General features: G+C 47.4%; 1 protein-coding gene across 1 annotated transcript in view; it reads left to right on the forward strand.

Moving 5' to 3' along the window:
• Positions 1-27,500, forward strand: part of LOC135573637 (rho GTPase-activating protein SYDE1-like) — an 84,556-nt gene that overhangs the window by 35,891 nt on the left and 21,165 nt on the right. Inside the window, 6 exon segments of the mRNA XM_065022932.1 lie at positions 1,953-2,618; positions 2,823-3,149; positions 11,363-12,159; positions 12,501-12,732; positions 15,590-15,676; positions 15,679-15,818. Of these exon segments, the coding sequence (XP_064879004.1) occupies positions 1,953-2,618; positions 2,823-3,149; positions 11,363-12,159; positions 12,501-12,732; positions 15,590-15,676; positions 15,679-15,818 (2,249 nt within the window).

The following is a 27,500-nucleotide window of genomic DNA, read 5'->3' on the forward strand; positions in this document are numbered from 1 at the left end:
CAGTCTTTATTGGACTGGATAATGACCATAATACAGTCTTTATTGGACTGGATAATGACCATAATACAGTCTTTATTGGACTGGATAATGACCATAATACAGTCTTTATTGGACTGGATAATGACCATAATACAGTCTTTATTGGACTGGATAATGACCATAATACAGTCTTTATTGGACTGGATAATGACCATAATACAGTCTTTATTGGACTGGATAATGACCATAATAGTCTTTATTGGACTGGATAATGACCACAATACAGTCTTTATTGGACTGGATAATGACCATAATACAGTCTTTATTGGACTGGATAATGACCATAATACAGTCTTTATTGGACTGGATAATGACCATAGTCTTTATTACTGGATAATGACCATAATACAGTCTTTATTGGACTGGATAATGACCATAATACAGTCTTTATTGGACTGGATAATGACCATAATGAATACAGTCTTTATTGACTGATAATGACCATAATAAGTCTTTATTGACTGATAATGACCATAATACAGTCTTTATTGGACTGGATAATGACCATAATACAGTCTTTATTGGACTGGATAATGACCATAATACAGTCTTTATTGGACTGGATAATGACCATAATACAGTCTTTATTGGACTGGATAATGACCATAATACAGTCTTTATTGGACTGGATAATGACCATAATACAGTCTACAGTCTTTATTGGACTGGATAATGACCATAATACAGTCTTTATTGGACTGGATAATGACCATAATACAGTCTTTATTGGACTGGATAATGACCATAATACAGTCTTTATTGACTGGATAATGACCATAATACAGTCTTTATTGGACTGGATAATGACATAATACAGTCTTTATTGGACTGGATAATGACCAGTCTTTATTGACTGGATAATGACCATAATACAGTCTTTATTGGACTGGATAATGACCATAATACAGTCTTTATTGGACTGGATAATGACCATAATACTGGATAATGACCATAATAGTCTTTATTGGACTGGATAATGACCATAATACAGTCTTTATTGGACTGGATAATGACCATAATACAGTCTTTATTGGACTGGATAATGACCATAATACAGTCTTTATTGGACTGGATAATGACCATAATACAGTCTTTATTGGACTGGATAATGACCATAATACAGTCTTTATTGGACTGGATAATGACCATAATACAGTCTTTATTGGACTGGATAATGACCATAATACAGTCTTTATTGGACTGGATAATGACCATAATACAGTCTTTATTGACTGGATAATGACCATAATACAGTCTTTATTGGACTGGATAATGACCATAATACAGTCTTTATTGGACTGGATAATGACCATAATACAGTCTTTATTGGACTGGATAATGACCATAATACAGTCTTTATTGGACTGGATAATGACCATAATACAGTCTTTATTGGACTGGATAATGACCATAATAGTCTTTATTGGACTGGATAATGACCACAATACAGTCTTTATTGGACTGGATAATGACCATAATACAGTCTTTATTGGACTGGATAATGACCATAATACAGTCTTTATTGACTGATAATGACCATAATACAGTGACCAGAATACATTTATTGGACTGGATAATGACCATAATACAGTCTTTATTGGACTGGATAATGACCATAATACAGTCTTTATTGGACTGGATAATGACCATAATACAGTCTTTATTGGACTGGATAATGAATACAGTCTTTATTGGACTGGATAATGACCATAATACAGTCTTTATTGGACTGGATAATGACCATAATACAGTCTTTATTGGACTGGATAATGACCATAATACAGTCTTTATTGGACTGGATTAATGACCATAATACAGTCTTTATTGGACTGGATAATGACCATAATACAGTCTTTATTGGACTGGATAATGACCATAATACAGACCATAATAGTTGTGTTGTTTCCCTCCAGACATCCAGCGGAAGAGTGATGTCATCCAAAGCGCTTCATCCTCATCGTTGTCAACGGTAACGACAGCGGAGGCTGAACCACCGACCCCGCCAACGGAGGACAGCACCACCACCCCACGCACCCAGATAACAGTGGCCAAGAAACAGCAGTGGGCCAAACTGGCCTCCACACCAGGGACAGAGGGCTCTCACAGCCTGCTCTACGGGGCTTGTGACTCGGATAGCAGCTCAGGAAAGGCCCAGGTCTCAACCTCCAAACAGGCCTGGAGCCAGAAGACGTTAGTGGAGGCCGGGCTGGACAGGAGGAGGTGTGATGATTTAGACTGGGAGCATCAGGGACAATGTAGCACCTCCTTCTGTGAGCCTCCTCCCCTTGTCCACACCGCAGTCCCAGAGTTCACCAACCCTATAGGAGGTTACGCTGAGATCTGTGTCTCCTCCTGTATGGTGAAGTCCTCGGGGTCAGGGGCCTATCTCCAGACCCTGGACAGGAGCAGCCGAGCCTGGGTACTGTCCACAGGAAAGAGCCAGGCTGCCGACGAGTCCTACTCGCGTCTAGGCCTCCCCCCCAACTGCTTCGCCGAGCTGAGGCAACGCACAGAAGGGGACAACAACATTTGGTACAACCCTATTCCAGAGGAGGAGGACGTGTTGCGTGGCATCGGAGGTTTAGGACGTTTAAGAGGAGGAGGAGGTGGAGGAGGAGGAGGTGGAGGGGAGGAGGAGGAGGAGGAGGTGGAGGGAGGAGGAGGAGGAGGTGGAGGAGGAGGAGGTGGAGGAGGAGGAGGGGGAGGAGGAGGAGGAGGAGGAGGAGGAGGAGGAGGGGGTGGAGGAGGAGGAGGAGGAGGGGGAGGAGGTGGAGGAGGAGGAGGGGGAGGAGGAGGAGGAGGAGGGGGTGTTAGGTTAGACAGTGAGAACCCCTGGAGGAGGAGGGAGACAGAGGGGCTGTCAGAGACGTCGAGGGATCCCCAGATGAGGAGCCAGCGACGGGCAGGGATGGTGGTGAGCCCTGGCACCGGTGGAGGTGGAGGAGGAGGAGGTGGAGGTGGAGGTGGAGGGGCCTCCCGTTTAGAGCGTCATGCCACCCAGAACCAGTGCCCTTCAGGTGGCTCCAGCCCAGACAGCGCCCATCAGACCAAAGCCATCACATTAGACAGCTCAGCCTGCAGTAGGAGAGACAGAGACGGAGACAGCCCAGGTAAGTACATACTGTAGAACAAGCTACTGTAGCCACATGAATGTAGTGTAGTCACCTACAGATAACAGGTAACTACTGTAGCTACATGAAGGTACTGTAGTCACCTACAGATAACAGATAACTACTGTAGCTACATGAAGGTACTGTAGTCACCTACAGATAACTACTGTAGCTATATGAAGGTACTGTAGTCACCTACAGATAACTACTGTAGCTACATGAAGGTACTGTAGTCACCTACAGATAACTACTGTAGCTACATGAAGGTAGTGTAGTCACCTACAGATAACAGATAACTACTGTAGCTACATGAAGGTAGTGTAGTCACCTACAGATAACTACTGTAGCCACATGAAGGTAGTGTAGTCACCTACAGATAACTACTGTAGCTACATGAAGGTAGTGTAGTCACCTACAGATAACTACTGTAGCGACATGAAGGTAGTGTAGTCACCTACAGATAACAGATAACTACTGTAGCCACATGAAGGTACTGTAGTCACCTACAGATAACTACTGTAGCTATATGAAGGTAGTGTAGTCACCTACAGATAACTACTGTAGCTACATGAAGGTACTGTAGTCACCTACAGATAACTACTGTAGCTATATGAAGGTACTGTAGTCACCTACAGATAACTACTGTAGCTATATGAAGGTAGTGTAGTCACCTACAGATAACTACTGTAGCTACATGAAGGTAGTGTAGTCACCTACAGATAACAGATAACTACTGTAGCCACATGAAGGTACTGTAGTCACCTACAGATAACTACTGTAGCTACATGAAGGTAGTGTAGTCACCTACAGATAACAGATAACTACTGTAGCCACATGAAGGTAGTGTAGTCACCTACAGATAACTACTGTAGCGACATGAAGGTAGTGTAGTCACCTACAGATAACAGATAACTACTGTAGCTACATGAAGGTAGTGTAGTCACCTACAGATAACAGATAACTACTGTAGCCACATGAAGGTAGTGTAGTCACCTACAGATAACTACTGTAGCTACATGAAGGTAGTGTAGTCACCTACAGATAACAGATAACTACTGTAGCTACATGAAGGTAGTGTAGTCACCTACAGATAACAGATAACTACTGTAGCTACATGAAGGTAGTGTAGTCACCTACAGATAACAGATAACTACTGTAGCCACATGAAGGTACTGTAGTCACCTACAGATAACTACTGTAGCCACATGAAGGTACTGTAGTCACCTACAGATAACAGATAACTACAGATGAAGGTACTGTAGTCACCTACAGATAACTACTGTAGCCACATGAAGGTACTGTAGTCACCTACAGATAACTACTGTAGCTACATGAAGGTAGTGTAGTCACCTACAGATAACTACTGTAGCTACATGAAGGTACTGTAGTCACCTACAGATAACTACTGTAGCTACATGAAGGTACTGTAGTCACCTACAGATAACTACTGTAGCTACATGAAGGTACTGTAGTCACCTACAGATAACTACTGTAGCTACATGAAGGTACTGTGTAGTCACCTACAGATAACAGATAACTACTGTAGCTACTGTAGTCACCTACAGATAACTACTGTAGCTACATGAAGGTACTGTAGTCACCAGATAACAGATAACTACTGTAGCTACATGAAGGTATGTAGTCACCTACAGATAACTACTGTAGTACTGTAGTCACCTACAGATAACTACTGTAGCTACATGAAGGTACTGTAGTCACCTACAGATAACTACTGTAGCTACATGAAGGTAGTGTAGTCACCTACAGATAACTACTGTAGCTACATGAAGGTAGTGTAGTCACCTACAGATAACAGATAACTACTGTAGCTACATGAAGGTAGTGTAGTCACCTACAGATAACTACTGTAGCTACATGAAGGTAGTGTAGTCACCTACAGATAACTACTGTAGCTACATGAAGGTAGTGTAGTCACCTACAGATAACTACTGTAGCTACATGAAGGTAGTGTAGTCACCTACAGATAACTACTGTAGCTACATGAAGGTAGTGTAGTCACCTACAGATAACAGATAACTACTGTAGCTACATGAAGGTAGTGTAGTCACCTACAGATAACTACTGTAGCTACATGAAGGTACTGTAGTCACCTACAGATAACTACTGTAGCTACATGAAGGTAGTGTAGTCACCTACAGATAACTACTGTAGCTACATGAAGGTAGTGTAGTCACCTACAGATAACTACTGTAGCTACATGAAGGTAGTGTAGTCACCTACAGATAACTACTGTAGCTACATGAAGGTAGTGTAGTCACCTACAGATAACTACTGTAGCTACATGAAGGTAGTGTAGTCACCTAACAGATAACTACTGTAGCTACATGAAGGTAGTGTAGTCACCTACAGATAACTACTGTAGCTACATGAAGGTAGTGTAGTCACCTACAGATAACTACTGTAGCTACATGAAGGTAGTGTAGTCACCTACAGATAACAGATAACTACTGTAGCTACATGAAGGTAGTGTAGTCACCTACAGATAACTACTGTAGCTACATGAAGGTAGTGTAGTCACCTACAGATAACTACTGTAGCTACATGAAGGTAGTGTAGTCACCTACAGATAACAGATAACTACTGTAGCTACATGAAGGTAGTGTAGTCACCTACAGATAACTACTGTAGCTACATGAAGGTAGTGTAGTCACCTACAGATAACAGATAACTACTGTAGCTACATGAAGGTAGTGTAGTCACCTACAGATAACTACTGTAGCTACATGAATGTAGTGTAGTCACCTACAGATAACTACTGTAGATGAACTGTAGTCACTGATAAGCTACATGAAGTAGTGTAGTCACCTACAGATAACTACTGTAGCTACATGAAGGTAGTGTAGTCACCTACAGATAACTACTGTAGCTACATGAAGGTAGTGTAGTCACCTACAGATAACAGATAACTACTGTAGCTACATGAAGGTAGTGTAGTCACCTACAGATAACTACTGTAGCTACATGAAGGTAGTGTAGTCACCTACAGATAACTACTGTAGCTACATGAAGGTAGTGTAGTCACCTACAGATAACTACTGTAGCTACATGAAGGTAGTGTAGTCACCTACAGATAACTACTGTAGCTACATGAAGGTAGTGTAGTCACCTACAGATAACAGATAACTACTGTAGCTACATGAAGGTAGTGTAGTCACCTACAGATAACTACTGTAGCTACATGAAGGTAGTGTAGTCACCTACAGATAACAGATAACTACTGTAGCTACATGAAGGTAGTGTAGTCACCTACAGATAACTACTGTAGCTACATGAAGGTAGTGTAGTCACCTACAGATAACTACTGTAGCTACATGAAGGTACTGTAGTCACCTACAGATAACTACTGTAGCTACATGAAGGTAGTGTAGTCACCTACAGATAACTACTGTAGCTACATGAAGGTAGTGTAGTCACTACAGATAACACTATAACATGCTACATGAAGTAGTGTAGTCACCTACAGATAACTACTGTAGCTACATGAAGGTAGTGTAGTCACCTACAGATAACTACTGTAGCTACATGAAGGTAGTGTAGTCACCTACAGATAACTACTGTAGCTACATGAAGGTAGTGTAGTCACCTACAGATAACTACTGTAGCTACATGAAGGTAGTGTAGTCACCTACAGATAACAGATAACTACTGTAGCTACATGAAGGTAGTGTAGTCACCTACAGATAACTACTGTAGCTACATGAAGTATCAACAGATAACTACTGTAGCTACATGAATGTAGTGTAGTCACCTACAGATAACAGATAACTACTGTAGCTACATGAAGGTAGTGTAGTCACCTACAGATAACTACTGTAGCTACATGAAGGTAGTGTAGTCACCTACAGATAACTACTGTAGCTACATGAAGGTAGTGTAGTCACAGATAACAGATAACTACTGTAGCTACATGAAGGTAGTGTAGTCACCTACAGATAACTACTGTAGCTACATGAAGGTAGTGTAGTCACCAGATACAGATAACTACTGTAGCTACATGAAGGTAGTGTAGTCACCAGATACAGATAACTACTGTAGCTACATGAAGGTAGTGTAGTCACCTACAGATAACTACTGTAGCTACATGAAGGTAGTGTAGTCACCTACAGATAACTACTGTAGCTACATGAAGGTACTGTAGTCACCTACAGATAACTACTGTAGCTACATGAAGGTAGTGTAGTCACCTACAGATAACAGATAACTACTGTAGCTACATGAAGGTAGTGTAGTCACCTACAGATAACTACTGTAGCTACATGAAGGTAGTGTAGTCACCTACAGATAACTACTGTAGCTACATGAAGGTAGTGTAGTCACCTACAGATAACAGATAACTACTGTAGCTACATGAAGGTAGTGTAGTCACCTACAGATAACAGATAACTACTGTAGCCACATGAAGGTAGTGTAGTCACCTACAGATAACTACTGTAGCTATATGAATGTAGTGTAGTCACCTACAGATAACTACTGTAGCTACATGAAGGTAGTGTAGTCACTGTAGCTACATGAAGGTAGTGTAGTCACCCAGATAACAGATAACTACTGTAGTCACCTACAGCTACATGAAGGTAGTGTAGTCACCTACAGATAACTACTGTAGCTACATGAAGGTAGTGTAGTCACCTACAGATAACAGATAACTACTGTAGCTACATGAAGGTAGTGTAGTCACCTACAGATAACTACTGTAGCTACATGAAGGTAGTGTAGTCACCTACAGATAACTACTGTAGCTACATGAAGGTAGTGTAGTCACCTACAGATAACTACTGTAGCTACATGAAGGTAGTGTAGTAACAGATCACCTACAGATAACTACTGATAACTAGCTACATGAAGGTAGTGTAGTCACCTAGTCACCTAACAGATAACTACTGTAGCTACATGAAGGTAGTGTAGTCACCTAACAGATAACTACTGTAGCTACATGAAGGTAGTGTAGTCACCTACAGATAACTACTGTAGCTACATGAAGGTAGTGTAGTCACCTACAGATAACTACTGTAGCTACATGAAGGTAGTGTAGTCACCTACAGATAACTACTGTAGCTACATGAAGGTAGTGTAGTCACCTACAGATAACTACTGTAGCTACATGAAGGTAGTGTAGTCACCTACAGATAACTACTGTAGCTACATGAAGGTAGTGTAGTCACCTACAGATAACTACTGTAGCTACATGAAGGTAGTGTAGTCACCTACAGATAACTACTGTAGCTACATGAAGGTAGTGTAGTCACCTACAGATAACTACTGTAGCTACATGAAGGTAGTGTAGTCACCTACAGATAACTACTGTAGCTACATGAAGGTAGTGTAGTCACCTACAGATAACTACTGTAGCTACATGAAGGTAGTGTAGCAGATAACAGCTACATGAAGGTAGTGTAGTCACCTACAGATAACTACTGTAGCTACATGAAGGTAGTGTAGTCACCTACAGATAACTACTGTAGCTACATGAAGGTAGTGTAGTCACCTACAGATAACTACTGTAGCTACATGAAGGTAGTGTAGTCACCTACAGATAACTACTGTAGCTACATGAAGGTACTGTAGTCACCTACAGATAACTACTGTAGCTACATGAAGGTAGTGTAGTCACCTACAGATAACTACTGTAGCTACATGAAGGTAGTGTAGTCACAGATAACAGATAACTACTGTAGCTACATGAAGGTAGTGTAGTCTACTACAGTAGTCAACAGATAACTACTGTAGCTACATGAAGGTAGTGTAGTACAGATCAACTACATGAAGGCAGTGCAGTCACCTACAGATAACTACTGTAGCTACATGAAGGTAGTGTAGTCACCTACAGATAACAGATAACTACTGTAGCTACATGAAGGTACTGTAGTCACCTACAGATAACTACTGTAGCTACATGAAGGTAGTGTAGTCACCTACAGATAACAGATAACTACTGTAGCTACATGAAGGTAGTGTAGTCACCTACAGATAACTACTGTAGCTACATGAAGGTACTGTAGTCACCTACAGATAACTACTGTAGCTACATGAAGGTAGTGTAGTCACCTACAGATAACTACTGTAGCAACATGAAGGTACTGTAGTCACCTACAGATAACAGATAACTACTGTAGCTACATGAAGGTAGTGTAGTCACCTACAGATAACTACTGTAGCTACATGAAGGTACTGTAGTCACCTCAACAGATAACTACTGTAGCTAGTGTAGTCATACAGATAACTACTGTAGTACTGTAGTCACAGATAACTACAGCTACATAACTGTAGTCACCTACAGATAACTACTGTAGCTACATGAAGGTAGTGTAGTCACCTACAGATAACTACTGTAGCTACATGAAGGTAGTGTAGTCACCTACAGATAACAGATAACTACTGTAGCTACATGAAGGTAGTGTAGTCACCTACAGATAACTAAGCTACATGAAGGTAGTGTAGTCACCTACAGATAACTACTGTAGCTACATGAATGTAGTGTAGTCACCTACAGATAACAGATAACTACTGTAGCTACATGAAGGTAGTGTAGTCACCTACAGATAACTACTGTAGCCACATGAAGGTAGTGTAGTCACCTACAGATAACAGATAACTACTGTAGCTATATGACATCTCTCTCCTCTCTTCTCTCCATCCCTCTCCTCTCTCCATCCCTCTCCTCTCCATTCCCCTCCTCTCTCCATCCCTCTCCTCTCTCCATCCCTCTCCTCTCTCCATTCCCCTCCTCTCTCCATCCCTCTCCTCTCTCCATCCCTCTCCATCCCTCTCTCTCTATTCCCCTCCTCTCTCCATCATCTCTCCTCTCTCCATCCCTATCCTCTCTCCATTCCCCTCCTCTCTCCATCCTCTCTCCTCTCTCAATTCCCCTCCTCTCTCATCCTCTCTCCTCTCTCCATTCCCCTCCTCTCTCATCCTCTCTCCTCTCTCCATTCCCCTCCTCTCTCCATCCCTCTCCTCTCTCCATTCCCCTCCTCTCTCCATCCCTCTCTTCTCTCCATTCCCCTCCTCTCTCATCCTCTCTCCTCTCTCCATTCCCCTCCTCTCTCATCCTCTCTCCTCTCTCCATTCCCCTCCTCTCTCATCCTCTCTCCTCTCTCATTCCCTCCCTCTCTCTCCTCTCTCCATTCCCCTCCTCTCTCCATCCCTCTCCCCCTCCACCCCTCTCCTCTCTCCATCATCTCTCCTCTCTCCATTCCCCTCCTCTCGCCATCATCTCTCCTCTCCCTATCATCTCTCCACTCTCCATCATCTCTCCTCTCTCCATCATCCCTCCTCTCTCCATCATCTCTCTTCTCTCCATTCCCCTCCTCTCTCCATCCCTCTCCTCTCTCCATCATCTCTCTTCTCTCCATTCCCCTCCTCTCTCCATCCCTCTCCTCTCTCCATCATCTCTCCTCTCTCCATCATCTCTCCTCTCTCCATTATCTCCATTCCCCTCCTCTCTCCATCATCTCTCTTCTCTCCATTCCCCTCCTCTCTCCATCCCTCTCCTCTCTCCATCATCTCTCCTCTCTCCATTCCCCTCCTCTCTCCATCATCTCTCCTCTCTCCATCATCCCTTCTCTCTCCATCATCTCTCTTCTCTCCATTCCCCTCCTCTCTCCATCCCTCTCCTCTCTCCATCATCTCTCCTCTCTCCATCATCTCTCCTCTCTCCATCATCCCTCCTCTCTCCATCATCTCTCTTCTCTCCATTCCCCTCCTCTCTCCATCCCTCTCCTCTCTCCATCATCTCTCCTCTCTCCATTCCCCTCCTCTCTCCATCATCTCTCCTCTCTCCATTCCCCTCCTCTCTCCATCATCTCTCCTCTCTCCATCATCTCTCCTCTCTCCATCATCTCTCTTCTCTCCATTCCCCTCCTCTCTCCATCATTTCTCCTCTCTCCATCATCTCTCTTCTCTCCATCATCTCTCTTCTCTCCATTCCCCTCCTCTCTCCATCCCTCTCCTCTCTCCATCATCTCTCCTCTCTCTATTCCCCTCCTCTCTCCATCATCTCTCCTCTCTCCATTCCCCTCCTCTCTCCATCATCTCTCCTCTCTCCATTCCCCTCCTCTCTCCATCCCTCTCCTCTCTCCATCATCTCTCTTCTCTCCATTCCCCTCCTCTCTCCATTCCCCTCCTCTCTCCATCATCTCTCCTCTCCCTATCATCTCTCCTCTCTCCATCATCTCTCCTCTCTCCATCCATCTCAGATGTAATTCAACAGATCCAGAGTGAGGAACTGCAGTCTTTCGGGGTTGCAGTTGGAGAAGGGGGTGTTTCCAGCTCCGGAGGAGGTGTGTCAGTCCCCTCAGACAGCCCCGGGGCCCAGAAGAAAGGGGGCGTGGCCAGCTCCGGAGGAGGTGTGTCAGTCCCCTCAGACAGCCCTGGGGCCCAGAAGAAAGGGGGCGTGGCCAGCAGCATGATGGACAGGATCAAATCCCCAGGAATGGTCCGGAAATCCCTTTCCATGAAGATGAAGAAACTCCCCGAACTCCGCCGTAAACTCAGCCTGCGCTCCTCTCGCTCCCATCGCCACGGGAAGGAGGGGACGGGCCGAGGAGGAGGGGACGGAGGTGGAGAGGGGACATCATCCCCAGACGTCCGTAAGGAGCAGTCCAACGAGGTGATCAGCAGGTACCACCTGGACACTTCGGCCCCGGCGAGACCACAACGACGCTCCTCCAGGGGACGTTCCTCTGCCGCCAGTAAGGGGGGCTACCTGAGCGACGGAGACTCACCTGAGCTGCTGCCCAAACAGGGTGGACCAGGGGGACCCTCATCGGCCCACAACCCCCCTCTTCCACCACCCCGCTCCACCCACCACTCCAGCCAGGAGGGAGTGACCATGACCTCTGACCTGAGCTCGTTCAGAGTCTACAACTTGTCGGACCAGCCACGGTGCGCCCAGCGCGTCTCCGGCCTGCTCACGGTGCATCTCGTTGGGGTGGAGAAACTGCTGAGGGCCCCTAAACAGGACGCCAGTAAGAAGGTGTTCTGTGCCATCCAGGTGATTTTTAATAAAGGGTCCGTCTGTCTGTCTGTCTGTCTGCCTGTCTGCCTGTCTGCCTGTCTGTCTGTCTGTCTGTCTGCCTGTCTGTCTGTCTGTCTGTCTGCCTGCCTGCCTGTCTGTCTGTCTGTCTGTTTGTCTGCCTGCCTGTCTGTCTGCCTGTCTGTCTGTCTGTCTGTCTGTCTGTCTGTCTGTCTGTCTGTCTGTCTGTCTGCCTGCCTGCCTGCCTGTCTGTCTGTCTGTCTGTCTGCCTGTCTGCCTGTCTGTCTGTCTGCAATGTATTTAGTATCATTGAGAATAACACCAAACAGTGTAACTTTATTTTCCATTGTGGTCATCAGGTGGATGGTGTAACCAGGGCCCGTACCGGCCTGCTAACCTCCAGGGGGGGCTCTCTGCCCCTCAACCACACCTTCAACCTGGAGCTGGAGAGGGCCAGGCTGCTGAAACTGGTGGTGCTCACCCCTTACCCCGGGGCTGAGACTACCACCACGAAGGGCAGCGACTCCACAGCAGCGACCAGGAACAGGGTCTGCTGTCTGGGGGCTGTGTCCATACCCCCTCTGTTCAAAGGTAGGAGCAACCAGAGAGTTAAAAGTTCATATGAACGTAGTAGATGCAGTTCTGTTGTTATACCATCCACTTCACTGATGCTTGGCACTGTGAGGGATGCAGCAGAAGCGTTTTCCATACCAGTGGACTTTAATTTGTCTGAAGGCATCTTAGCTAACTTTAGTTCCTGATCTTCTTTTGGAATCACTCTGTCAATCAACTGTGTTCGTCCTTCTCTTGTTCATTCCCCTCCTTCTGTCCCTCTCCTTCCCCTTCTGTCCCTCTCCTTCTCCCTTCTGCTATCTCGTCTGTCCCTCTCCTTCCCCTTCTGTCCCTCTCCTTCCCCTCCTGCTATCTCTTCTGTCTCTCTCCTTCCCCCTCTGCTATCTCTTCTGTCCCTCTCCTTCCCCTTCTGCTATCTCTTCTGTCCCTCTCCTTCCCCTTCTGCTATCTCTTCTGTCCCTCTCCGTCCCCTTCTACTATCTCTTCTGTCCCTCTCCTTCCCCTTCTGCTATCTCTTCTGTCTCTGCTATCTCTTCTCTCCTTCCCCTTCTGCTATCTCTTCTGTCCCTCTCCTTCCCCCTCTGCTATCTCTTCTGTCCTCTCCTTCCCCTTCTGCTATCTCTTCTGTCCCTCTCCTTCCCCTCCTGCTATCTCTTCTGTCCCTCTCCTTCCCCTCCTGCTATCTCTTCTGTCTCTCTCCTTCCCCCTCTGCTATCTCTTCTGTCCCTCTCCTTCCCCTTCTGCTATCTCTTCTGTCTCTCTCCTTCCCCTCTGCTATCTCTTCTGTCCCTCTCCTTCCCCTCCTGCTATCTCTTCTGTCCCTCTCCTTCCCCCCTGCTATCTCTTCTGTCCTCTCCTTCCCCTCCTGCTATCTCTTCTGTCCCTCTCCTTCCCCTCTGCTATCTCTTCTGTCTCTCTCCTTCCCCTCTGCTATCTCTTCTGTCCCTCTCCTTCCCCTCTGCTATCTCTTCTGTCTCTCTCCTTCCCCTCTGCTATCTCTTCTGTCCCTCTCCTTCCCCCCTTCTGCTATCTCTTCTGTCCCTCTCCTTCCCCTCTGCTATCTCTTCTGTCCTCTCCTTCCCCTTCTGCTATCTCTTCTGTCCCTCTCCTTCCCCTTCTGTCTTCCTCTCCTTCCCCTTCTGCTATCTCTTCTGTCTCTCTCCTTCCCCTCTGCTATCTCTTCTGTCCCTCTCCTTCCCCTCTGCTATCTCTTCTGTCCCTCTCCTTCCCCCTCTGTCCCTCCTTCCCCTTCTGCTATCTTCTGTCCCTCTCCTTCCCCTCCTGCTATCTCTTCTGTCTCTCTCCTTCCCCCTCTGCTATCTCTTCTGTCCCTCTCCTTCCCCTCTGCTATCTCTTCTGTCCCTCTCCTTCCCCTCCTGCTATCTCTTCTGTCCTGCTCTCCTTCCCTTCTGCTATCTCTTCTGTCCCTCTCCTTCCCCTCCTGCTATCTCTTCTGTCCCTCTCCTTCCCCTTCTGCTATCTCTTCTGTCCCTCTCCTTCCCCTTCTGCTATCTCTTCTGTCCCTCTCCTTCTGCCCTTCTGTCCCTCCCTTCTCTCTCTGTCCCTCTCCCCTCTGCTATCTCTTCTGTCCCTCTCCTTCCCCTCCTGCTATCTCTTGTGTCCCTCTCCTTCCCCTCCTGCTATCTCTTCTGTCTCTCTCCTTCCCCCTCTGCTATCTCTTCTGTCCCTCTCCTTCCCCTCCTGCTATCTCTTCTGTCTCTCTCCTTCCCCCTCTGCTATCTCTTCTGTCCCTCTCCTTCCCCTTCTGCTATCTCTTCTGTCCCTCTCCTTCCCCTTCTGCTATCTCTTCTGTCCCTCTCCTTCCCCTTCTGCTATCTCTTCTGTCCCTCTCCTTCCCCTTCTGCTATCTCTTCTGTCTCTCTCCTTCCCCCTCTGCTATCTCTTCTGTCCCTCTCCTTCCCCTCCTGCTATCTCTTGTGTCCCTCTCCTTCCCCTCCTGCTATCTCTTCTGTCTCTCTCCTTCCCCCTCTGCTATCTCTTCTGTCCCTCTCCTTCCCCTCCTCTCTATCTCTTCTCTGCTATCTCTTCTGTCTCTTCCTTCCCCTCTGCTATCTCTTCTGTCCCTCTCCTTCCCCTCTGCTATCTCTTCTGTCCCTCTCCTTCCCCCCTTCTGCTATCTCTTCTGTATCTCTTCTCTGTCTCTTCTCCTCCTTCCCCCTCTGCTATCTCTTCTGTCCCTCTCCTTCCCCTCCTGCTATCCCTTCTGCTATCTCTTCTGTCTCTCTCCTTCCCCTCTGCTATCTCTTCTGTCCCTCTCCTTCCCCTCCTGCTATCTCTTCTCTTCCTTCCCCCTGCTATCTCTTCCCCTCCTGCTATCTCTTCTGTCTCTCTCCTTCCCCCTCTGCTATCTCTTCTGTCCCTCTCCTTCCCCTCCTGCTATCTCTTCTGTCTCTCTCCTTCCCCCTCTGCTATCTCTTCTGTCTCTCTTCTTCCCCCTCTGCTATCTCTTCTGTCCCTCTCCTTCCCCTCCTGCTATCTCTTCTGTCCCTCTCCTTCCCCTCCTGCTATCTCTTCTGTCTCTCTCCTTCCCCCTCTGCTATCTCTTCTGTCCCTCTCCTTCCCCTCCTGCTATCTCTTCTGTCCCTCTCCTTCCCCTCCTGCTATCTCTTCTGTCTCTCTCCTTCCCCCTCTGCTATCTCTTCTGTCCCTCTCCTTCCCCTCCTGCTATCTCTTCTGTCCCTCTCCTTCCCCTCCTGCTATCTCTTCTGTCTTCTCTCCTTCCCCTCCTGCTATCTCTTCTGTCTCTCTCCTTCCCCCTCTGCTATCTCTTCTGTCCCTCTCCTTCCCCTTCTGCTATCTCTTCTGTCCCTCTCCTTCCCCTTCTGCTATCTCTTCTGTCCCTCTCCTTCCCCAGCCTCTCGGTCTCAGCAGATATGCGTTAGATTGGAGCCCAGGGGTCTACTGTACGTGAAGCTGACCCTGCTGGAGCAGTGGGAGCCCCCGACCCCCGACCCTGCCACCTCAACCCCCCCATGGTGTTTGGAGTGGAGCTGCGCCACCTGGTGGACAAGGAGAACACCGCTGCCCCAGTTCCTCTGCTCATACAGAAGAGTGTGGCTGAGATCCAGAAGAGAGGACTGAGGGTTAGTTAGTTTACAGCACACTGTTTAATACACAGGACAACAACCCCCCCCTCATTGACACTGTTTCAATCCCCCCCCACCTCATTGACACTGTTTCAACCCCCACCTCATTGACACTGTTTCATACACAGGACAACAACCCCCACCTCATTGACACTGTTTCCTACACAGGACAACAACCCCCACCTCATTGACACTGTTTCATACACAGGACTACAACCCCCCTCATTGACACTGATATGTACACAGGACAACAACCCCCACCTCATTGACACTGTTTCAACCCCCACCTCATTGACACTGTTTCAGGACAACCCCCACCTCATTGACACTGTTTCAACCCCACCCCTCAGGACAACAACCCCCACCTCATTGACACTGTTTCATACACAGGACAACAACCCCCACCTCATTGACACTGTTTCAACCCCCACCTCAATGACACTGATATGTACACAGGACAACAACCCCCCTCATTGACACTGATATGTACACAGGACAACAACCCCCACCTCATTGACACTGTTTCAACCCCACCTCAATGACACTGATATGTACACAGGACTACAACCCCCACCTCATTGACACTGTTTCATACACAGGACAACAACCCCCACCTCATTGACACTGTTTCATACACAGGACAACAACCCCCACCTCATTGACACTGTTTCCTACACAGGACAACAACCCCCACCTCATTGACACTGTTTCATACACAGGACTACAACCCCCACCTCATTGACACTGTTTCATACACAGGACTACAACCCCCACCTCATTGACACTGTTTCAACCCCCACCTCATTGACACTGTTTCCTACACAGGACTACAACCCCCCCCTCATTGACACTGATATGTACACAGGACTACAACCCCCACCTCATTGACACTGTTTCATACACAGGACTACAACCCCCACCTCATTGACACTGTTTCCTACACAGGACTACAACCCCCACCTCATTGACACTGTTTCAACCCCCACCTCATTGACACTGTTTCATACACAGGACAACAACCCCCACCTCATTGACACTGTTTCATACACAGGACAACAACCCCCCCCTCATTGACACTGTTTCAACCCCCATTGATCACCTCATTGACACTGTTTCCTACACAGGACAACAACCCCCACCTCATTGACACTGTTTCAACCCCCACCTCATTGACACTGTTTCCTACACAGGACAACAACCCCCACCTCATTGACACTGTTTCAACCCCCACCTCATTGACACTGTTTCCTACACAGGACAACAACCCCCCCTCATTGACACTGTTTCAACCCCCACCTCATACAACTGTTTCATTACACAGGACAACAACCCCCACCTCATTGACACTGTTTCATACACAGGACTACAACCCCCACCTCATTGACACTGTTTCCACACAGGACAACAACCCCCACAGGACTGTTACAACCCCCACCTCATTGACACTGTTTCAACCCCCACCTCATTGACACTGTTTTACACAACAACCCCCACCTCATTGACACTGTTTCATACACAGGACAACAACCCCCACCTCATTGACACTGTTTCATACACAGGACAACAACCCCCACCTCATTGACACTGTTTCTACACAGGACTACAACCCCCCCCACCTCATTGACACTGTTTCAACCCCCACCTCATTGACACTGTTTCCTACACAGGACTACAACCCCCACCTCATTGACACTGTTTCCTACACAGGACTACAACCCCCACCTCATTGACACTGTTTCATACACAGGACTACAACCCCCACCTCATTGACACTGTTTCATACACAGGACAACAACCCCCACCTCATTGACACTGTTTCCTACACAGGACAACAACCCCCACCTCATTGACACTGTTTTCAACCCCCACCTCATTGACACTGTTTCCTACACAGGACAACAACCCCCCTCATTGACACTGTTTCAACCCCCACCTCATTGACACTGTTTCCTACACAGGACAACAACCCCCCTCATTGACACTGTTTCAACCCCACCTCATTGACACTGTTTCCTACACAGGACAACAACCCCCCCCTCATTGACACTGTTTCAACCCCCACCTCATTGACACTGTTTCCTACACAGGACAACAACCCCCCTCATTGACACTGTTTCAACCCCCACCTCATTGACACTGTTTCCTACACAGGACAACAACCCCCACCTCATTGACACTGTTTTACACAGGACAACAACCCCCCTCATTGACACTGGACAACAACCCCCACCTCATTGACACTGTTTGTACACAGGACTACAACCCCACCTCATTGACACTGTTTCAACCCCCACCTCATTGACACTGTTTCATACACAGGACAACAACCCCCACCTCATTGACACTGTTTACACAGGACAACCCCCACCTCATTGACACTGTTTCATACACAGGACAACAACCCCCACCTCATTGACACTGATTTACACAGGACTACAACCCCCACCTCATTGACACTGTTTCAACCCCACCTCATTGACACTGTCATTGACATACACAGGACAACAACCCCCACCTCATTGACACTGTTTCCTACACAGGACTACAACCCCCCTCATTGACACTGTTTCAACCCCCACCTCATTGACACTGTTTCATACACAGGACAACAACCCCCACCTCATTGACACTGTTTCAACCCCCACCTCATTGACACTGTTTCATACACAGGACAACAACAACCTCATTGACACCCCCACCTCATTGACACTGTTTCTACACAGGACAACAACCCCACCTCATTGACACTGTTTCATACACAGGACAACAACCCCACCTCATTGACACTGTTTCCTACACAGGACAACAACCCCCACCTCATTGACACTGTTTTCAACCCCCACCTCATTGACACTGTTTCATACACAGGACAACAACCCCACCTCATTGACACTGTTTCAACCCCCACCTCATTGACACTGTTTCATACACAGGACAACAACCCCCACCTCATTGACACTGTTTCCTACACAGGACAACAACCCACCTCATTGACACTGTTTCATACACAGGACAACAACCCCCACCTCATTGACACTGTTTTACACAGGACAACAACCCCCACCTCATTGACACTGTTTCATACACAGGACAACAACCCCCACCTCATTGACACTGTTTCAACCCCCACCTCATTGACACTGTTTCATACACAGGACAACAACCCCCACCTCATTGACACTGTTTCATACACAGGACAACAACCCCCACCTCATTGACACTGTTTCATACACAGGACAACAACCCCCACCTCATTGACACTGTTTCATACACAGGACAACAACCCCCACCTCATTGACACTGTTTCACAGGACAACAACCCCCCACCTCATTGACACTGATATGTACACAGGACAACAACCCCCCTCATTGACACTGTTTCAACCCCCACCTCATTGACACTGTTTCATACACAGGACAACAACCCCCACCTCATTGACACTGTTTCATACACAGGACAACAACCCCACCTCATTGACACTGTTTCATACACAGGACAACAACCCCCACCTCATTGACACTGTTTCATACACAGGACAACAACCCCACCTCATTGACACTGTTTCATACACAGGACAACAACCCCCCTCACTGACACTGTTTCAACCCCCACCTCATTGACACTGTTTCATACACAGGACAACAACCCCACCTCATTGACACTGTTTCAACCCCCACCTCATTGACACTGTTTCTACACAGGACAACAACCCCCACCTCATTGACACTGTTTCATACACAGGACAACAACCCCCACCTCATTGACACTGTTTCATACACAGGACTACAACCCCACCTCATTGACACTGTTTCAACCCCCACCTCATTGACACTGTTTCATACACAGGACAACAACCCCCACCTCATTGACACTGTTTCTACACAGGACAACAACCCCACCTCATTGACACTGTTTCATACACAGGACAACAACCCCCCACCTCATTGACACTGTTTCATACACAGGACCTCAACCCCCACCTCATTGACACTGTTTCAACCCCCCCCTCATTGACACTGTTTCAACCCCCACCTCATTGACACTGTTTCATACACAGGACAACAACCCCCCTCATTGACACTGTTTCAACCCCCACCTCATTGACACTGTTTCATACACAGGACAACAACCCCCACCTCATTGACACTGTTTCCTACACAGGACAACCCCCCACCTCATTGACACTGTTTCCTACACAGGACAACAACCCCCACCTCATTGACACTGTTTCATACACAGGACAACAACCCCCACCTCATTGACACTGATATGTACACAGGACTACAACCCCCCTCATTGACACTGTTTCAACCCCCACCTCATTGACACTGTTTCATACACAGGACAACAACCCCCACCTCATTGACACTGTTTCAACCCCCACCTCATTGACACTGTTTCATACACAGGACAACAACCCCCCTCATTGACACTGTTTCAACCCCCACCTCATTGACACTGTTTCATACACAGGACAACAACCCCCACCTCATTGACACTGTTTCCTACACAGGACAACCCCCCACCTCATTGACACTGTTTCCTACACAGGACAACAACCCCCACCTCATTGACACTGTTTCATACACAGGACAACAACCCCCACCTCATTGACACTGATATGTACACAGGACTACAACCCCCCTCATTGACACTGTTTCAACCCCCACCTCATTGACACTGTTTCATACACAGGACAACAACCCCCACCTCATTGACACTGTTTCAACCCCCACCTCATTGACACTGTTTCATACACAGGACAACAACCCCCACCTCATTGACACTGTTTCAACCCCCACCTCATTGACACTGTTTCCTACACAGGACAACAACCCCCACCTCATTGACACTGTTTCATACACAGGACAACAACCCCCACCTCATTGACACTGTTTCATACACAGGACTACAACCCCCACCTCATTGACACTGTTTTCATTGACACTGTTTCATACACAGGACAACAACCCCACCTCATTGACACTGTTTGTACACAGGACAACCCCCCCTCATTGACACTGTTTCAACCCCCACCTCATTGACACTGTTTCATACACAGGACAACAACCCCACCTCATTGACACTGTTTCAACCCCACCTCATTGACACTGTTTCATACACAGGACAACAACCCCCCCTCATTGACACTGTTTCAACCCCCACCTCATTGACACTGTTTCATACACAGGACAACAACCCCCACCTCATTGACACTGTTTCCTACACAGGACAACAACCCCCACCTCATTGACACTGTTTCCTACACAGGACTACAACCCCCACCTCATTGACACTGTTTCATACACAGGACAACAACCCCCCACCTCATTGACACTGATATGTACACAGGACTACAACCCCCCTCATTGACACTGTTTCAACCCCACCTCATTGACACTGTTTCATACACAGGACAACAACCCCCACCTCATTGACCCCCACCTCATTGACACTGTTTCATACACAGGACAACAACCCCCACCTCATTGACCCCCACCTCATTGACACTGTTTTCTACACAGGACAACAACCCCCACCTCATTGACACTGTTTCATACACAGGACAACAACCCCCACCTCATTGACACTGTTTTACACAGGACTACAACCCCCACCTCATTGACACAACAACCCCCACCTCATTGACACTGTTTCATACACAGGACAACAACCCCCACCTCATTGACACTGATATGTCAACCCCCACACAGGACTACAACCCCCCTCATTGACACTGTTTCAACCCCCACCTCATTGACACTGTTTCATACACAGGACAACAACCCCACCTCATTGACACTGTTTCAACCCCACCTCATTGACACTGTTTCATACACAGGACAACAACCCCCACCTCATTGACACTGTTTCCTACACAGGACAACAACCCCCCCTCATTGACACTGTTTCATACACAGGACTACAACCCCCACCTCATTGACACTGTTTCATACACAGGACAACCCCCACCTCATTGACACTGTTTCATACACAGGACAACAACCCCCCCCTCATTGACACTGTTTCAACCCCCACCTCATTGACACTGTTTCATACACAGGACAACAACCCCCACCTCATTGACACTGTTTCATACACAGGACTACAACCCCCACCTCATTGACACTGTTTCATACACAGGACTACAACCCCCACCTCATTGACACTGTTTCAACCCCCACCTCATTGACACTGTTTCATACACAGGACAACAACCCCCACCTCATTGACACTGTTTCATACACAGGACAACAACCCCCACCTCATTGACACTGTTTCATACACAGGACAACAACCCCCACCTCATTGACACTGTTTCATACACAGGACAACAACCCCCACCTCATTGACACTGATATTACACAGGACAACAACCCCCCCTCATTGACACTGTTTCAACCCCCCCCTCATTGACACTGTTTTACACAGGACAACCCCCACCTCATTGACACTGTTTTACACAGGACAACAACCCCCACCTCATTGACATACACAGGACAACAACCCCACCTCATTGACACTGTTTCATACACAGGACAACAACCCCCACCTCATTGACACTGTTTCATACACAGGACTACAACCCCCACCTCATTGACACTGTTTCATACACAGGACAACAACCCCCACCTCATTGACACTGTACACAGGACAACAACCCCCCTCATTGACACTGTTTCAACCCCACCTCATTGACACTGTTTCATACACAGGACAACAACCCCCACCTCATTGACACTGTTTCAACCCCACCTCATTGACACTGTTTTCAACCCCCACCTCATTGACACTGTTTCATACACAGGACAACAACCCCCACCTCATTGACACTGTTTCATACACAGGACAACAACCCCCACCTCATTGACACTGTTTCATACACAGGACAACAACCCCCACCTCATTGACACTGTTCACACACAGGACAACAACCCCACCTCATTGACCTGTTTCATACACAGGACAACAACCCCCACCTCATTGACACTGTTTCAACCCCCACCTCATTGACACTGTTTCATACACAGGACAACAACCCCACCTCATTGACACTGTTTCATACACAGGACAACAACCCCCACCTCATTGACACTGTTTCATACACAGGACAACAACCCCCACCTCATTGACACTGTTTCATACACAGGACAACAACCCCCCCCACCTCATTGACACTGTTTCATACACAGGACAACAACCCCACCTCATTGACACTGTACACAGGACAACCCCCACCTCATTGACACTTTCCTACACAGGACAACCCCCACCTCATTGACACTGTTTCATACACAGGACAACAACCCCCACCTCATTGACACTGATATTACACAGGACTACAACCCCCCCTCATTGACAACCCCCACCTCATTGACACTGTTTCATACACAGGACAACAACCCCACCTCATTGACACTGTTTCATACACAGGACAACAACCCCCCTCATTGACACTGTTTCACCCCACCTCATTGACACTGTTTCATACACAGGACAACAACCCCCACCTCATTGACACTGTTTCCTACACAGGACAACAACCCCCACCTCATTGACACTGTTTCATACACAGGACAACAACCCCCACCTCATTGACACTGTTTCTCTACACAGGACAACAACCCCCACCTCATTGACACTGTTTCATACACATTGACAACAACCCCCCCCTCATTGACACTGTTTCATACACAGGACAACAACCCCCACCTCATTGACACTGTTTCACACAGGACAACAACCCCCCCTCATTGACACTGTTTCAACCCCCACCTCATTGACACTGTTTCATACACAGGACAACAACCCCCACCTCATTGACACTGTTTCCCCACCACAGGACTGTTTCAACCCCCCACCTCATTGACACTGTTTCATACACAGGACAACAACCCCCACCTCATTGACACTGTTTCAACCCCCACCTCATTGACACTGTTTCAACCCCCACCTCATTGACACTGTTTCAACCCCCACCTCATTGACACTGTTTCAACCCCCACCTCATTGACACTGTTTCACACACAGGACAACAACCCCCCTCATTGACAACAACCCCCACCTCATTGACACTGTTTCATACACAGGACAACAACCCCCACCTCATTGACACTGTTTCATACACAGGACAACAACCCCCACCTCATTGACACTGTTTCACACACAGGACAACAACCCCCACCTCATTGACACTGATTGTACACAGGACAACAACCCCCCCTCATTGACACTGTTTCAACCCCCACCTCATTGACACTGTTTCATACACAGGACAACAACCCCCACCTCATTGACACTGTTTCATACACAGGACTACAACCCCCACCTCATTGACACTGTTTCATACACAGGACAACAACCCCCACCTCATTGACACTGTTTCATACACAGGACTACAACCCCCACCTCATTGACACTGTTTCATACACAGGACTGACACAACCCCCCACCTCATTGACACTGTTTCATACACAGGACCAACCCCCACCTCATTGACACTGTTTCATACACAGGACAACAACCCCACCTCATTGACACTGTTTCCTACACAGGACAACAACCCCCACCTCATTGACACTGTTTCATACACAGGACAACAACCCCCACCTCATTGACACTGTTTCATACACAGGACCTCAACCCCCACCTCATTGACACTGTTTTACACAGGACAACAACCCCCTCATTGACACTGTTTCAACCCCCACCTCATTGACACTGTTTTCAACAACCCCCACCTCATTGACACTGTTTCCTACACAGGACAACAACCCCCACCTCATTGACACTGATATTACACAGGACAACAACCCCCACCTCATTGACACTGTTTCATACACAGGACAACAACCCCCACCTCATTGACACTGTTTCAACCCCCACCTCATTGACACTGTTTATGTACACAGGACAACAACCCCCACCTCATTGACACTGTTTGTACACAGGACAACAACCCCCACCTCATTGACACTGTTTCCTACACAGGACAACAACCCCCCCTCATTGACACTGTTTCAACCCCACCTCATTGACACTGTTTCATACACAGGACAACAACCCCCACCTCATTGACACTGTTTCACACACAGGACAACAACCCCCACCTCATTGACACTGTTTCATACACAGGACAACAACCCCCACCTCATTGACACTGATTTACACAGGACAACAACCCCCCCTCATTGACACTGTTTCAACCCCCACCTCATTGACACTGTTTCATACCTCATTGATTGACACAGGACAACAACCCCCACCTCATTGACACTGTTTCATACACAGGACAACAACCCCCACCTCATTGACACTGTTTCATACACAGGACAACAACCCCCACCTCATTGACACTGTTTCATACACAGGACTACAACCCCCACCTCATTGACACTGTTTCATACACAGGACTACAACCCCCACCTCATTGACACTGTTTTACACAGGACAACAACCCCCCCCCTCACTGACACTGTTTCAACCCCCACCTCATTGACACTGTTTCATACACAGGACAACAACCCCCACCTCATTGACACTGTTTCATACACAGGACAACAACCCCCACCTCATTGACACTGTTTCATACACAGGACAACAACCCCCACCTCATTGACACTGTTTACACAGGACAACAACCCCCCTCATTGACACTGTTTCCTACACAGGACAATAACCCCCTCATTGACACTGTTTCAACCCCCACCTCAGGACAACAACCCCCACCTCATTGACACTGTTTCATACACAGGACAACAACCCCCACCTCACTGACACTGTTTCAACCCCCACCTCATTGACACTGTTTCATACACAGGACAACAACCCCCACCTCATTGACACTGTTTCAACCCCCACCTCATTGACACTGATATGTACACAGGACAACAACCCCCACCTCATTGACACTGATATGTACACAGGACAACAACCCCCCCTCATTGACACTGTTTCCTACACAGGACAATAACCCCCCCTCATTGACACTGTTTCAACCCCCCCACCTCATTGACACTGTTTCAACCCCCACCTCATTGACACTGTTTCATACACAGGACAACAACCCCCACCTCAATGACACTGTTTCACACACAGGACAACAACCCCCACCTCATTGACACTGTTTCATACACAGGACAACAACCCCCACCTCATTGACACTGTATGTACACAGGACAACAACCCCCCCCTCATTGACACTGTTTCAACCCCCACCTCATTGACACTGTTTCATACCCCCACAGGACAACAACCCCCACCTCATTGACACTGTTTCATACACAGGACAACAACCCCCACCTCATTGACACTGTTTCATACACAGGACTACAACCCCCACCTCATTGACACTGTTTCATACACAGGACTACAACCCCCACCTCATTGACACTGTTTCATACACAGGACTACAACCCCCACCTCATTGACACTGTTTCACACAGGACAACAACCCCCACCTCATTGACACTGTTTCATACACAGGGACTACAACCCCCACCTCCCCCACCTCATTGACACTGTTTCCTACACAGGACCTCAACCCCCACCTCATTGACACTGTTTTACACAGGACAACAACCCCCCCCTCATTGACACTGTTTCATACACAGGACAACAACCCCCCTCACTGACACTGTTTCAACCCCCACCTCATTGACACTGTTTCATACACAGGACAACAACCCCCACCTCATTGACACTGTTTCAACCCCCACCTCATTGACACTGATATGTACACAGGACAACAACCCCACCTCATTGACACTGATATGTACACAGGACAACAACCCCCCCTCATTGACACTGTTTCCTACACAGGACAATAACCCCCCTCATTGACACTGTTTCAACCCCCACCTCATTGACACTGTTTCAACCCCCACCTCATTGACACTGTTTCATACACAGGACAACAACCCCCACCTCACTGACACTGTTTCAACCCCCACCTCATTGACACTGTTTCATACACAGGACAACAACCCCACCTCATTGACACTGTTTCAACCCCCACCTCATTGACACTGATATGTACACAGGACAACAACCCCCACCTCATTGACACTGATATGTACACAGGACAACAACCCCCACCTCATTGACACTGTTTCCTACACAGGACAACAACCCCCCCCTCATTGACACTGTTTCAACCCCACCTCATTGACACTGTTTCAACCCCCACCTCATTGACACTGTTTTCATTGACACACAGGACAACAACCCCCACCTCAATGACACTGTTTCACACACAGGACAACAACCCCCACCTCATTGACACTGTTTCATACACAGGACAACAACCCCCCACCTCATTGACACTGATATGTACACAGGACAACAACCCCCCCTCATTGACACTGTTTCAACCCCACCTCATTGACACTGTTTCATACACAGGACAACAACCCCCACCTCATTGACACTGTTTCATACACAGGACAACAACCCCCACCTCATTGACACTGTTTCATACACAGGACTACAACCCCCACCTCATTGACACTGTTTCATACACAGGACTACAACCCCCACCTCATTGACACTGTTTCATACACAGGACTACAACCCCCACCTCATTGACACTGTTTCATACACAGGACTACAACCCCCCCTCATTGACACTGTTTCATACACAGGACTACAACCCCCACCTCATTGACACTGTTTCAACC

This window comes from Oncorhynchus nerka, linkage group LG10 (genome assembly GCF_034236695.1).
Source record: "Oncorhynchus nerka isolate Pitt River linkage group LG10, Oner_Uvic_2.0, whole genome shotgun sequence".
In the NCBI taxonomy this organism is placed as follows: domain Eukaryota; kingdom Metazoa; phylum Chordata; class Actinopteri; order Salmoniformes; family Salmonidae; genus Oncorhynchus; species Oncorhynchus nerka.